This window comes from Hydra vulgaris, chromosome 08 (assembly GCF_038396675.1).
Source record: "Hydra vulgaris chromosome 08, alternate assembly HydraT2T_AEP".
NCBI lineage: Eukaryota > Metazoa > Cnidaria > Hydrozoa > Anthoathecata > Hydridae > Hydra > Hydra vulgaris.
In genome coordinates this window covers 31,204,392-31,219,650 of record NC_088927.1, presented here as the reverse complement: position 1 = coordinate 31,219,650, position 15,259 = coordinate 31,204,392, and the positions used below count along the sequence as shown (strand labels likewise).

Here is a 15,259-nt window from a genome sequence, read left to right as displayed (position 1 = left end):
GTTTATTTAAAACAATATTTTATTCGGATTAAAAAACAAGTATAAAAAAAGCTAAACTCTGCAAACGTTTATTTAAAAAAATGAATTCACTGCAAGCGTGCAAACATATACATAGAAGAACGCATAACAAAAAGTACTGTAAGAGATGTTTTATCAAAACGTTTCATAAACACGTATAAGAAAATTTGAAGGATTATCTTCTATTGCTATCAGAAGCAAAAAAGACAAAAAGAAATGCTGTTAAAAATTTAAGAACAGATAGAAGTGATTATGGAGATTATATTTTATCTTTACAATATAAAGATGGAACGGCTGAAATTATGAGTGGTGATAAAAAAAAAGGACATACAAAAATATCTACTTTTTTAGGTGGACTTGTTTTAGATTATGATGTTGTAAAAAAATTATATTCTATTTCACATGTAAAAGACGGTGTGTTTTACGTCGGTAAAGAAATACCGAAAATAAATTGTTAAAAAAAAATATTTAATAGTGTTTTTTCTGTTTTTTTTTTAAAAAAAAATATATAAATTTATTTTTTTTTTATATTAAAAAAATTCATAAAAAAAAAAAAAATGGATTTTAAATCTTGTTTAAACGAATTTTATGGTTCACTCATTAATATAGAAGTTTCTAAATTCAATGTTAATGATGGTTTAAAAGAGGTCCAGGGAAATTTCAAATTACTATTTCGTTTGGATGGTGTGAGAGAAATTAAAGTAACTCGTTCTAATTAAAACGCCAATATTGATTTTATTTTTCATGGAAAGAAACACGAATTTGAAATGTCATATGAAGATTTTGTAAACGAAATGAAAGAAACATTTAACCTTTGGTTGCTTAAAGGAGAAGGTATTGTTTAACATAGTCATCTTATTAAATGAACTAGTTTAAAATAAAGACTTGTTTTTTTTATATGGAGAATAAAAAAAACATTTTCAGATTTTTCACTTATATAAAAAAAACATGGTTTATCGTCGTAAAAGACGTTATAGTCGAAAGTCTCGAAAAACTCGACGTACCAAAAACCGTCGCGGAAGAGGATTAGCTGATTTTATTACCCATAAAAATGTAACCAACGCTTTGCAAGTGGGTTCGCTGTTATACGGTATAAAAAAAGCGTGGAAAGGCAAAAAACAGAAACTGTCACTCCTTCTGTTCCTGTTGTTACAAAACCTGCAAACCCTTATATGGCTCCTGATAAAGTATTTGAAGTATACTAAAAAAAGACAGTTGTAAAAAAAATATTATATAAAATCTACTAAACAATAAAAATATACAATAAAATGATAATTTTGTTTTTCTTCCGTTTTTTTCTTTTTATAACGTTTTATAAGTATAGCCTTTTTACCATTACAAGTTAAACAAGGCGAACAATGAAGATGTATTTTTGCTCTTCTTTTAGTGTTGACGTTGAAAATCCATGCTGTTTGTAATATATACAGTACAGTTTTTTAACAACTCTTTCTCTTTTTTCCTCGAAGAATGATAAAAAACAGTTCCCCATAACCGTTGCATGTTGCGCATTTTTTTTCTACAATTTCATGCAAAAGCGTGTGTGTTGATCGCTTCATGATTTTGTTTATAATAAATTCAGAGCAATCTGTCTTTTTATTTCGCTTTTAGTCATGACCTCATCAATAGGATTATCTAAAAATTGATTGTTGTCTTTAAGTGAGTGTATTTGTTTGCATACATGTTATCGATTTCTTTTTGCATCATGTAATAAATATTTTCCTCGTTCATCACAGAAGGAATAGCCTTAATATCCAATATGGATAAATTATCCCATGTAGCTTCATAATTTGTTCTAAAGAATCCGGCGTCTTTTAAAAATCTTTTAATTGCATTTTGAGCAAATATTTGTTTTTCATAAATATCATAATTCAAAGGAATTTCTTTTATTTTCATAGACAATAGATCTCGGTCCAGTTTTTCCTGTTTTCTCACATATAAATGCAATTGCATGTCTTTTTCAAACAGTTGTTTAGCAGTTTCATCGAGCTAGTGAAATAGTTCTTTTTTTACAAATTGAAAAAATGAATACAAATTTACTTGAATTAGATGCGAGGCATAAAGACTTGTTACTTCATAAAAATAACGATTTATTTATCTGCACAATGAAGATAAATAAATTTGATCGCTATATAAAACATTTTCACTGCGAAATACTTTAGCAACAAAATAAGCTGCCAACGCTCCACACAAACTACTATCATTCTATTGAAAAGGAAATTTGTTGTATGAAAAAGATACGTTTTGATTATTAGTCATTTCACTATATTTTAGAATAAATTTAGTAAATCAATAAAACTCATGATTATCTGCTCTCCATTCTGTAGGAAAATGATTTGTTTGCCGTATATAAGAAATAATTTCAATTTCATTGTCATTAATATTAATAGTGTTGATTTGTATATTACTATTTATTTCTTCTATGCTTCAAATAATTGTCTATTATATCTTAAATGTTTTGGAATTTGTTTTAATACACTTTCTTCTCCTAAACCATCAAAACAAAAAAAATGAGCTTTGTCTATTTTCATTAACACTCTCCAATGTTGACCTGCTTGTTTTGTGGCTTCATTGTTATAAATGATAAAAGCACCATTTTTTTTCATATTATTAATAATATGAATATGAGTTTGCGTTTTGCGTTTTGTCAAAAGCATAAACTCTTATAAAATAGTTTTTAAATATCAGAATTTTTAAAAAAACGAGATAAAGATTCATCTGGAGCCATTTTTTTTTATTCTTATTTTTCTAAACTAAAAAAACTCGTAGTAAATATAGTTACAATAGGGTGTAATATATTAGCAAATAAAGTTTTTTTTATGGCTGGTTCCTTTTTTTATAATTCCTTCAATGTTTCTATTAACAAATTTCTTTTTTAAAGCTCTATCTAGTTTTTCTATCAAAGAAGAGACGGTAGGTATTATTTTTGTAGTAAAGGTATCTACGAATCCGTCTGTTTGATCTCCATCTGTTTGAACAAAAATAGGTTTGATATCTCTGCTTAGTATCAAAACAGTGAGCTTGTCTTTATAGAGTTCAGCTATATAGTTATCGCCGAGATGATCTTTCAAATCAACAAAGTGTTCGAGATGAATAGGGCAAAGTTGAGGATTTTCGAGTAAATTTTTAAATTGACTGTTTTTAAAACATTTTTCAATACTGTAAGAATTTAATATTATTCTTTTAGAACCGAGTACATTTTGTAGAAAATCAAATGATTTTTTATTCGAATAATGGGGGCGACTGAATAAGTGCGAATATCATAACTGCGAATCTGCATAAGTGCGACTGGCATAAGTGCGAACTGGCATAAGTGCGAACTGGCACAAGCGCAAACTGGCATAAGTGCGAATCACTTGCAAAAACTGGCATAAGTGCGAACTAGCACAAGCGCGAACTGGCATAAGTGCGCCAAAAGAATTTGCAAACATTGGCATAAGTGCGAACTGGCATAAGTGCGAACTGGCATAAGTGCGAACCAATTTCAAGAACTGGCATAAATGCGAACTGGCACAAGCGCGAATTAGCGTAAGTGCGCCGAAAGAATTTGCAAACATTGGCATAAGTGCAAATTGGCATAAGTGGCGAATTGGCAAGTTCGCACTTATGCCAATTTGCAGATATGCCAATGTTTGCAAATTCTTTCGGCGCACTTATGCTAATTTGCGCTTGTGCCAGTTCGCACTTATGCCAGTCTTTGCAACTGCTTCGCACTTATGCAGATTCGCAGTTATGAAATTCGCACTTATTCAGCCTCCTCGTATAATGTTCTTCTTCTACATGAACAGATGAGGGTGAAGAATTTCCAAATTTGTTTTCGTGATGTTTATATCTTTTAGACACTTCATCAAGCGCGCACACTGCGCAAATGTTATGAATTTTTTTAATAATGCTATCAACGCGATTCATTTTTAAAAAAATATTTAATAAAAAAATTTTTTATGATGATTTTTATACTTTTTTATTCATTTTATTAAAAGAATACGCTTCTTTTTTAATTAAAAAATTTACTTTTTTTAAATGTGGATGTTAGATATTGAATACATAGCAACAATAATAATCATCCTTGGAAAAGACATTGTATTCGGGAATTATGTTTAAGATCACTTAACGATAAAAAATATTATCACGTTCAAGTCATACCGTGTTTAAAATTAGAAGAATTACCTAAAAACTACAAAAAAACTTATTATTATTGTCTAAATAATATTCATGGATTATCATACTATCCTACTTTTAAATATACTGGAGAGATTATATTTTGCAGTTCAGTAATTCAATATTTGAAAGAACAATTCGATAAATATGAATTTAACTTTTTTTAAGTTTTTTATAAAGGTGGACATATTGAGAAAGATGTTTTTGAGGCTGTAAAAGATAATAACATTTACAGTTTTGATTTGTCATGTTTTTGTTTCCTAAAATCGCTAAACTACCTGTTTACGCAAACAACGAAGATTTGTGTTTGGAACATTTTCAGCACAGTATTTATAGAGAACATTCTTACGAACATTGCGCCAAATACGAAACGCTTATGTTTTCGTTGTATTTAGAAGATTTTGTGAATGGTTTCATAAATAACGGATGTGTTGATCAATATACTGAGTTATGCGTGAAAAAATATGCAAATTCAATTTTGCTTATAAAAGAAAACATGCAATGTATGAAAGTTTTGAAAAAAGACACTTGTGAATGTTTTAACAATATATTTCATATTAATAATCTTGTGTATCAACTTTTTGGTATGAAAAAAGAAATAAAAATAATAAATAATAAGAAATAAATGTCTTCTTTATAATCCTTTTTTTGCGGTGACATAATATTTGGTATAATTAGTGTTTCTGTGTATAGGTTGTTTCGATACTATTTCGTTGGTGTTATAATTATAAACTTCGTCTTCTTTTCTGTATAAAAACTTACTTAAAGTTACTTTTAAAGAAAAAAACCCATTGAGCAGTAGGAAACATTTCTATTAAACTTTTATCGTGGAAATTACAGTGATCAGTAGCTTTATAAGTGTAAACTTCTTCGCAAACTTTTTTTTCTATAAAATATTCGTAAATAGGAACAGGTGCATAAATGCTATAATAGCCATTATGGAAAACTTTATCGTTGAATGAAATCAAGGCGGTTGCTCTATGCAAGCAGGATAAACGTTTCTTAATATTTTACAATTTTTCTTCAAGTTATCATATTCCCATTTGTTAGATATACAATGAAACAAAAAATAATACTTCAAAGTCTGTTTAAGTTTGCTTTTCCACGGAGTACATTCCTTTTCAGGATGTTTTGATTTGAAATAAAGTTTAAACACTTTAATAAACTCTTCTAGTTTTTTTCTTAATTCTTCGTGTTGTTTTTCCACTGTTGTTTTTGGTATATTTAAAAAATCATCGTTAATCATGCGACATTCTTCAAACATGCTAGTCCTCCATGAGGCTAATTGTTCTGAAAAATTCATATAACGACGAGAAGCTTTTTCAAACAAATGAAAACAGTTTTCATAGTCTTTAGCTATAAATATATAATACAAATCAATCCATTTTTCTTCGTCCAAGTTTAACTCCAAGATAAAATTTTTTAAATAAGAAAATTAATATCTTGCCATTCTTCATACGTATTAATTAAATGGTGAAATTCAAACAACATAGGATGCAGTTCATTATCTGGATAAAAAAGTTGGACAGCCTTAATGAGACTTTCGTCGAGTTGTTTGCTAGTCATTTTCTCTTTCAAAAATGAACTAGAATCATTTTTTTTACCTTTTATATAGGAAAACAGATAAGAAAAAACAAGTTTTTCTATCAATAAAACAGGTTTATTTAATTAAATTAAAAAAATTACAAAAAAAATTCGAGTTTCGCTTTTTTCGTCTCACTCTTTTTCATCTAGTTCCGAGCCAGCTTTCTTCATATTCATATTGTAACTTCTATTCACACCATTTATATTGATGGTGTTATGGAAAGAAGGTTCTACAGCTAATAATCTTTTATACTCTGTATTATGAATCTCGTCGTCTTCTTTTGCTAAACGTATCGTGTATCCGTTAAACTCTACAGTTTTTAATATACCCGATTTAGGATAAGTTACAGTGAGATAAGCTCTGTTTTGAGCAACTTGCATGCTGTCCATTAAAGCTTCCAACACTTTTTTTGTCATTTTGTTGTGATTAAATTTAAAGACCACATTATTATTAATTTCACCTTTGGTGGGATTTTTAAATTTGTTTTCATCTTTTGTTAATTTCAGTTCAGATCTGAATAAATAATTTGTCTATATCGATTTAATAGATCTAGATTTCGTAGGTCATATATATTCAAAATCAGGTATAGCTTTTAAATATGGTGTTGTTGTAGGAATAATAGATCCTGATTATAAAGATGAAATTAAAGTCATATTGATGAATCATTCGAAAGAAGATTATATTATTAATTGTGGAGATGCTGTTGCTCAAATGGGATTTGCGAAAATATTTAAAGCTATAAAAAAAGTAATAGAAATTGATGGATGTGCTTGTCGCTTTGTGACAACGACAATGATTAAAAACATTCAAAGAATGGGTGGTTTTGGTTCCACTGGAAAATAAATTTTTGTAATATTTTTTTTTAATTATTTACGTTTTTTTTAATATTTTTTTTTAAACTAGTAAAAAAATTATGGCTGATAGAAATGAAGAAAATGTGAGACCTGCTTTTACCATTTATACCGACAATCCAAGTTTCTTATTCAACGGATTGTATAATAGTAAAATAAATAATTTAGATTTACGTCTATCCATTTTAGAAGAAATGCACATTAATAATGGCCAAGGTAGTAAGATATGAATTTTTAAAAATTTTTACGAACAATTAAAAAATGAGAGTAAAGATTATTATAGCGTACAATTTTATTTTAAAAATTATCAATTTTTAACGAAATTGTCGGTAAATATGAAATGCGATCATCACAATGAAGAAGAAATAGGATTGTATATTATAATGAGATCTTCACCTTATGATGCCATTTTAAAATGGCCTTTTTTAAATCATAAAATAACGTTTAAAATATGTGGACCACATGATAAACAATATTTAAAAATTTTTCTTACAGAAAATAATGTTGCTTTTCAGAGACCTCCAAAAGATGGACAAAATTGCGGTTATGGTTATTGTGACTTTATGAAAAAATCGGACATTAATGAATATTTAGTAGAAAAAATTTTATATAATAAATGTAAATTAAGTAATTTTTTATATTTTTTAGTCAACTAATAATGTTTGCTATATTATGTGGAAAATTTAGTGTTTTTTTATCTATTATGACGTGGAAAAATGTTTGTTGTACTTTATTGAACTTGCTTTACGTCACGGATAAGGTATTTAGAAATTATTTAATTTTTTTTTAAAAACTGTAATTAATTTTGTAATAAAATTTTTTTTAGAAAATTAATAAAATGAATTGCTGGCATGATATCCAACGTGCTTGGGATACTATTTTTCGTTACGATCGAAAACAATATTGTCGTTTATCAAGAATACATGGTTACGTTGAAAACTTACATACTAATTTATTTATTAATATACTTGATGATTTTTATAATATGAAGACATTTTTTATGCAAGCAATTCAAATTATTTCGTTAAATAAACTAGAAGCTTATTTAGATATTTTTGCTAGGTTCAAAACAGTTGTCAATATAAAGAAAAACATTTACAATTTAATTCAATAGAAATAGATATGATAAATCATATGAATTCAATGGAAAAACATAGTTTTAAACAAAATTATTTAAATGAATTAAAATTTATTGAAGAAAATTTTTCAGAATTGTTAACTTTTGCTTATAAACATATTGAATATACTCACAATTTAGAATATGATTTTAATAATTTATCTGTTCATAGTTTGTAATTATTTTTTTTAGATCAACTAAAAAAACATGGAATCTTTTTGAAAAAATAAATAATTGGGATTTAATTAAAGAAGGGTGCAATGCTATGTATAACATGTTTCGCAACATGTTGCAGTTTTTACAAATTGTTTATGGCAACCAAATGTTAGAATTGAATGAAGAAAAATTAAAAGAAATGAGAAATTGTGTTCGTGATATAGATACAGGTTTATTGTCTTATGTTTGGGACGATATCAAAATAAACAACATGTATTTGAAAGTTCTTATAAAAATGTTTATAGAGAGCAATAATTCCATCGAATTGTTTCATTGTTATCAGAAAAACAGTATAATTATAACTGCAAACGATATAGAAATTTTAAATTGTAGAGAATTTTTGAGAGAAATTTTTTAACGATTAATAATAAGAACAATGTTAACAACTGTTAATTTTCATGATAGTGTTTTGTTTATTTACTGATTGTAAATTTTTATTGTAAATATTTTTAGACAACTAATAAAAAATGGATATTGAGGTTAAAAATTGGACAAAAGATAACATTAAATGGATTGTCAAATATTTCGTCAAAGTACGACATTCTGAAAACGAATTGTGGAGAAATTTGGAACAATTATCTCCTGTTTTCTATTTTCATTTTGTTATCGTTAAAGAATTTTTAACCATCGACGATCATCAAGATGGAATATTAAAAGAGTTTGAAAAAATAATAAAAACTATAAATAAAAACAACGAACTTATAAAAAATATGTAAATCTACGTAATTTTTTAATAAAAATGATATCTCATATGATTGCGATTTGCAATCTTGCGATCAAAGAAAATGATTTCATCGTAACAAAAGAAAAAGAGGACTTCTCGAAAAGAGATAAAGCAATGTTCTCGCATATGAAAACAGATGTAGACATGAAAGATTTTATTTGTTTGTCTAAGCATAAAGAAAGATTAATGTTAAAAAAAACAATTAAAAATTGTTTTATCACAACTTTTATAATTATTCTTAATTTTTTTATAAAAACTTTTTGTATACTATTTTTTGTATCATATTTGTATTTTTTACTTTGTATTTTTAGGTTAACTAATAAAAAATGGATTTCCTTCATGAATTTAAACATGGGAAATAAATGTCTCATATTTACAAAAAGTTGGATAAACATTATGCTGATGTCGCTTTTGAGTATTAAATAGTAAAATATTTTGTTAAGTATGGTGAAGATGCTAAACATTTTGTTAAAATTTTCATGTCAACAGACAAAAAGAAGCTATGAACGAAATCAATAAATTAATACAAGAAGATGCTGAGAAAGATTGTTTTAAAAAAAGATTGAAAACTTTACAACTTTATATGAACGTTATATACAAATTATTTGCTACAAATAATGAAGTTATCGAAAGTCTTGATAGAAAGTTAGCAAATCAAGAAGAGAAGCAAAAAAAAGAGATGTAGCTATGCTTGAATATATTGAAAAAAATGTTCTTAAGTTTCGTAAAGAAATAAAGAATCGTTTTTATTTTCAAAATGAGACTGAAAAATTATTAATTTTACGAGAAGAATTACATCGCTCATTCGAAAATCTAATGAATTATTTGAATACTTTTTTTTAGATTAGATAAAAAAATGGAAAATATTATATTACATGCTGCTCAAAAACTAGATGACTCAACTTTGACTTACTCATTTTGTAGGAACATTGTCAATGTAAAAGTAATAATCTTTCTAAACAATGTAGTGAATGTATTGAAGAAATTTGTCAAGAATTAATTTCTGGTGATATGAAAACAAAACTTTTAGAAATAACAACATGTATATGGGGTGATGATAAAATAAAAATATAATTTCTCTTTTTTAGATTACATAATAAAAAAATGGTAAAAATAATAGTACGACCATCAAATAGTTTTATGAAACCAGCACTAACAACATGTCAATACGTACAATTGTGTCCAGATTGTCAAAAGACTATAATTGTTTATGCAATGAATGAATTGAATGCAAAGAATGAATTGAAAGCAATGAATGAATTATTCAAAGAAATTTTTTAGATAATTTTGATTGTATTTTTATTGTATTTTTTAGATTTCATAATAAAAATGTCTTTGCAATATCAAGTTGAAAATTTAATCACAAAGCTTTTGTTAGATGTGGCTGTTTTTCATGATGATAGTCAAATAATAAAAGAAACTACGGAAGAAGTGGATTCTTGTGTTGAAGAGCATTGTTCTGGTTTAAATCCATGTCATTCTTGTAAAAGAAATTTAGATTTAAATCGAGAATATATTGATAGAGAAAATATTAAAGAAATGGTACTCGAAATATTTGAAAATATATTATAATATAAAAAATATTTGTAATTATTTTTTTAGATTACATAAAAAAATGGATGTAGTTTATGAAATGGAACTTGTTAAAAATGAAGATGGTGGTTATGATATCGTTAACGAAATTGTGAATAAAGAGTTTGCTCCTCTCTTTTTTGAATTAATAGGAGATTATGAATTAATAGGAGGTTATGACTTTAGGAGATTATAGCTATTCTCCCTTTATGCCTTTATTTCCTTTAGAAGAATTTCAACCAAGTAAAGAAACGACTAAAGATGAACACTTTAAACCTTTAGAAGAATTTCGAGCAAGTAAAGAAATGAATGAAGAACAATTTGATAATTTTGTAAAAGAAGTTTGTGAAATAAAGCCAGAAGAACTAAAAGTCAAAAGTTACTTAGAAGAAAAAACCTTTAGAATTGAAAAAGAAAATTTATTGAAATGGAAAGCGTCAATGTTAATGCAATAGCATGTTTTAAACGAACACGATTCACAAATGTAGAAAATGCTGCAAAAAAACTGAAGTATATGGAAGAATTACTTCATGTAGTTTGTAAAAAGCGTGATTTTATATATGAGGCTCTTTGTGAAATATGATTGTTCCCCTGTTTGTGTATATTGTAATTTGAATTCTTGTCATTTTTATATAGAATTAAGAAGAGTATATAAAATATTTTTTTAGCTTATATAATAAAAATGTCAAAAACAAGCTTTGAAGAATTTGATTTATATAAGCAAGTATATAAGCAAGATCTTGATTTTGATGGGTTATTAGATTTTGTTGCGAAATTTGAAGTAAGTGGTGAATTAGAAAAAAGTATGCTTTCTACAAACGAATGTGCGATTGTTCCGTTCCATGTGACACTTATCAAGAACTTTGCGATTACAAAGCATGTGACACTTGTCGAGAAATTAATTTTTTTGAGAATAAATTTTTTTTAGATTACATAATAAAAAAAATGGAAACAAATACGATATTAACAAAAAAGATTGGATATTCTGAAATGGAGTTAAAGAAGATTGTTAATTATTACCAAAATGAAATTTTATATTTGTCTTTGTGCGAATGTAAAGTTGAGAACATGTGTTTGAATTGCAAAAAAAGAAGATACTGATTTTAAAAACGAATATTACAATAACATTATAATTGACAAAATAAATAGTATTTGTTATAATTTTTTGTAATTGTATATTATTTTTTTCAGCAAATAATAAAAAATGTCATATATAATTGCAAATACAGATAAAACAGAAAATTGTTGAATTTGTTAAAGGCGAAACACATTACAAACAATAAACTAGAAAATGCTTTGAACGAGGATGAAACGTTGGTTGCTAAATTTTTACTCCTTTTTAAAGAAGACGATAGTTTTTTTTATCGAAAATAGAAAATAAGATGGATACAAACATTATTTTTATGTTATTTTTGTAAAATATGCTAATATGTATTTATATTTTAAATAATTTTTTTCAGCAAATAATAAAAAATGTTATCTTTACAACAACAAAAAGGTCTTCAATGGCTTGATGAAGGTAATAGTTTTTTTATTACTGTTATTAAAGTTATATTGTAAATGAAATTGCTCAAAGTATACAAATCTAAAAAACAATACATATTACAGCGAGTATAGGAAAAGCAGCTCATTTATTAAATGGTGTGACTATACATGCTTTTGCTGGTATAGAAACAGGTGTCAAAAGTTTAGATTATTATAAACGACATATGCATCCTGACATGTTTTAATCATTGATGAAATTTCAATGATTAGCGCTCAAACTTTTGATTTATTACATTTAATCGCTTGCGAAATTAAACAATGTTATAATGAATTATTTGATGGTATTCAAGTTATTGCTTGTGGTGATTTTTTTCAATTACCACCTATTAAAGGAGAATTTGTTTTTAAATTCAAAATATGGCCACAATACATGACACAAGTTCTTGTTTTAACTGAATGTTTTAGGCAAAAAGAAGATGCGCAATTTTTTGGAGCTTTAAACGAAATACATTTTGGACAAGTTTCAGACCAAACTATTGATTATTTTATGTCTTGTTGTTTTGAAAACGATGAAAATGTGAACAATAAATATACGAGATTGTTTTTTAGAAATTTAGAAGTTGATATTTACAATAATAAAAAAATGGATAATATAAAGTATGAAGGACGTTGCTTTAATGCAAAAGATATCATTAAAAATGCAAACATACAATATTTATTTCAAACTCCAGCAGCTGTTTATCTTAAAATAAATGCAGTTGTTATGCTTGTGAAAAATATCAATGTTAAAGAAGGATTGTGTAATGGTAGTGTTTGCACAGTCACTTTATTAGAAAATAATGCTGTTTGGGTTGGTACAAATGGAAAAGAAGTCAAAGTTGAATTTGTAAAAGGAGACATTTTAGATTGCTTTCACGCTGTTGTAGGTTCAAGATTAGGATTACCTTTAAAATTAGCTTTTTCTTTTACTGTGCATAAAGCACAAGGAAGTACAATGAATAAAGCAGTTATTAATTTTAATTCAAAGGCATTTAATATTAGTCTTTAATATGTTACTTTATCACGAGTTTGTAATATTAATGATATTTTTATTATTCTTATCGATAAATCAAAATTACGACAAATATTAAAAAATAGAACTGGTTATTCAGTTTACGAATTTTATAAAAAATACATATTATTTTTTTTCAGATATAAAAAAAAATGAAATTTGAATATCAAACTGAGGAATGTAAATTTAGTAACAACTCCATATACACAGAACATTTTTTTTACCTCAAAGATGATCATAAAGATGAAGATATTGTTGAAGAACCACGATTTCATTCAGAAATTCAAAGTCCAGATGAAATTGTTTATCACGTAGAACAAAAAACATTGGAAGGGCTTGAAATGCAAATGAAAAACAGTATTCATTTTGCTGATTTGTTTCAAAATTTTTTAATTGGTTATAATATTGTTACTTTATGTTGCAAATCTATTGAAGATGGTTATTGTAAAATAATAAAACGATGTTCCAATTCACCTGTTTATTGTATAAAACCTTTAGAAGGACCCACTAATTTACGTTTTATTCAAGATGCCAATCTTCGTGGAGTTTTTAATATTTTAGAAAACGATACGGATGGAGGTTGATACGTTTATGCAATATCAAAATCAAATCTCTAACTACTTTAACAAAAAGATCGATGATGAAATTACGAAATTTCGAATTTTCAGGTTATAAAAGAAAAATGCTCATGACAGATGAAAAAATTCAAAAAAAGCAAAAACATAATAAACATACTACGAAAAAAAACGAAAAATAATTTCTTATAGAAAAAAGCAAAAATCGATCAAAGAAATTGATGTAGACTAATGGTTTGGAGAATGGTATAGACCTCATTCTATAACGCAATGGCAAAATTCACAAAAAGGACTTTCTTATACTAAATTATCCTACTAGCAGAAAAAAAAAAGTTTTTGGATTACAGTATTTTGTTTGAACCTGGTTTATGTTTTTATTCTGCTTTTTTTATCTCCTTGTTGGCTCGACAATGGAATGTCACTACAATTAAAAAATGGAATAAAAAAGTTTTGGAAAAAATACAACTGATTTACAATCTGAAGAAAACATTTTACAATTTCTTTTTGAAAATTAAGATGAAAAAAAATATTCTTGCTTAGAAAAACATTTTACAAAATTTAAAAGAAAAATCTAAAAATATTTAATTTAAAACTTTGATTGATTTGTGTCAATGTTTTATTACGAAAATACTTTTGATCGTATTAACATTAAATTTTTTGCCGTAAACAAAAATAATACCAAAACTCGTTTGTTGCATTCTAAATTAAAATCACAATATAAAAGTACTCTTACAGAATTATTAAAAGTGGTATATGAAAGCGCAAACATTACCAAAGACGATCAAGATTCTCAAAGCTAATCAACGGAGAAAAACAATCAACGCAATAAAAATTTGTATTTCTCCAAAAACACAATTCTTTTCATGCTATAAGCATGTTGAATGAAAAATTTTGTACTGTACATTTTTCTGCAAACAAGACACGTGTTCTTTTTCAATGTTCAGAATGTGGACAAAAATTTACTACAGACTTAAATGAATGCGAAGGTTATTATAAACCAGACAAATTTACATACAGCGATTGCATTACTCATTATTGTCCACAAAAATCATTGATGTGTACAAGTAGAAACCAATTTCCTTTATTAATGACGTTTGATTGTGAAACTAGTATTAAAAAGTCAGAAGAAAATGCTACTTTGAAAGTCAAACCTTTATTCAAGTTGAGTTATCATTGTCATAGTATCGTAATTCAATGTATTCATGAAAATTTAGCAAGAGAATGTTTTGGTTTCGATGAACAAGGACACGTTATCACACAATGGACTTTTTATTATGAAAATATTATTGAAAGTTTACAAAGAAATCCCTTAACGTGTTTATCTCCATATATTTTCAACCAGGAGTTTCTTTACTTCACAAAACATATAGACGTATATTGCGGGAAAAATTAAATTCTGCTTGTGAAAATATAGAAAAATTAAAAATGGAATTGAGAGTTTATGATTTAATAGCTTTAGCAGATACTTTAGTTTGATTTGCTTATGAAATATGTTTACCTCGTTTTCAAAATTAAAATATAACATTAGAAGAAAGAAATTTGATATGGCAAGAAGAAAATCCTTTATGTTCTACTTGTAGATATCCAGCAGATAAAGTTCGCCAATCTGAGATTTATAAATATAAATTTTCTTGCATGACTCCTCAAGAAATAGAAAGATTAAATCATAACGAGTTTCGTATTTACAATGACAAACGAATTCAAGTTGTTAATATGATGTTTCAAAGAGTAGGTCGTTTAGAATTGTTTATGCTGCCTTTGGATGTGCAAAATTATTTAATCACCAATGATTCTGAAAAAATAAAACAAGGCTTATTTAAAGTATCAAATTTGTATTATATTTGTTGTAGATGGTGGAAAAAATTTGAATACTTACCTGCTACTAACTGTTTGTTAAGTGATTATGTAAG

At 26.5% G+C, this 15,259-nt stretch overlaps 1 protein-coding gene across 1 annotated transcript; it reads left to right on the top strand.

Annotated features, from left to right (window-relative positions):
• Positions 1 to 11,985: 11,985 nt before the first annotated feature.
• LOC136083245 (ATP-dependent DNA helicase PIF1-like) lies at positions 11,986 to 12,771 on the top strand. The gene has a single exon (XM_065802645.1). The coding sequence runs from the start codon at positions 11,986 to 11,988 to the stop codon at positions 12,769 to 12,771; it is 786 nt and encodes a 261-aa protein (XP_065658717.1).
• The last annotated feature ends 2,488 nt before the right edge of the window (positions 12,772 to 15,259 follow it).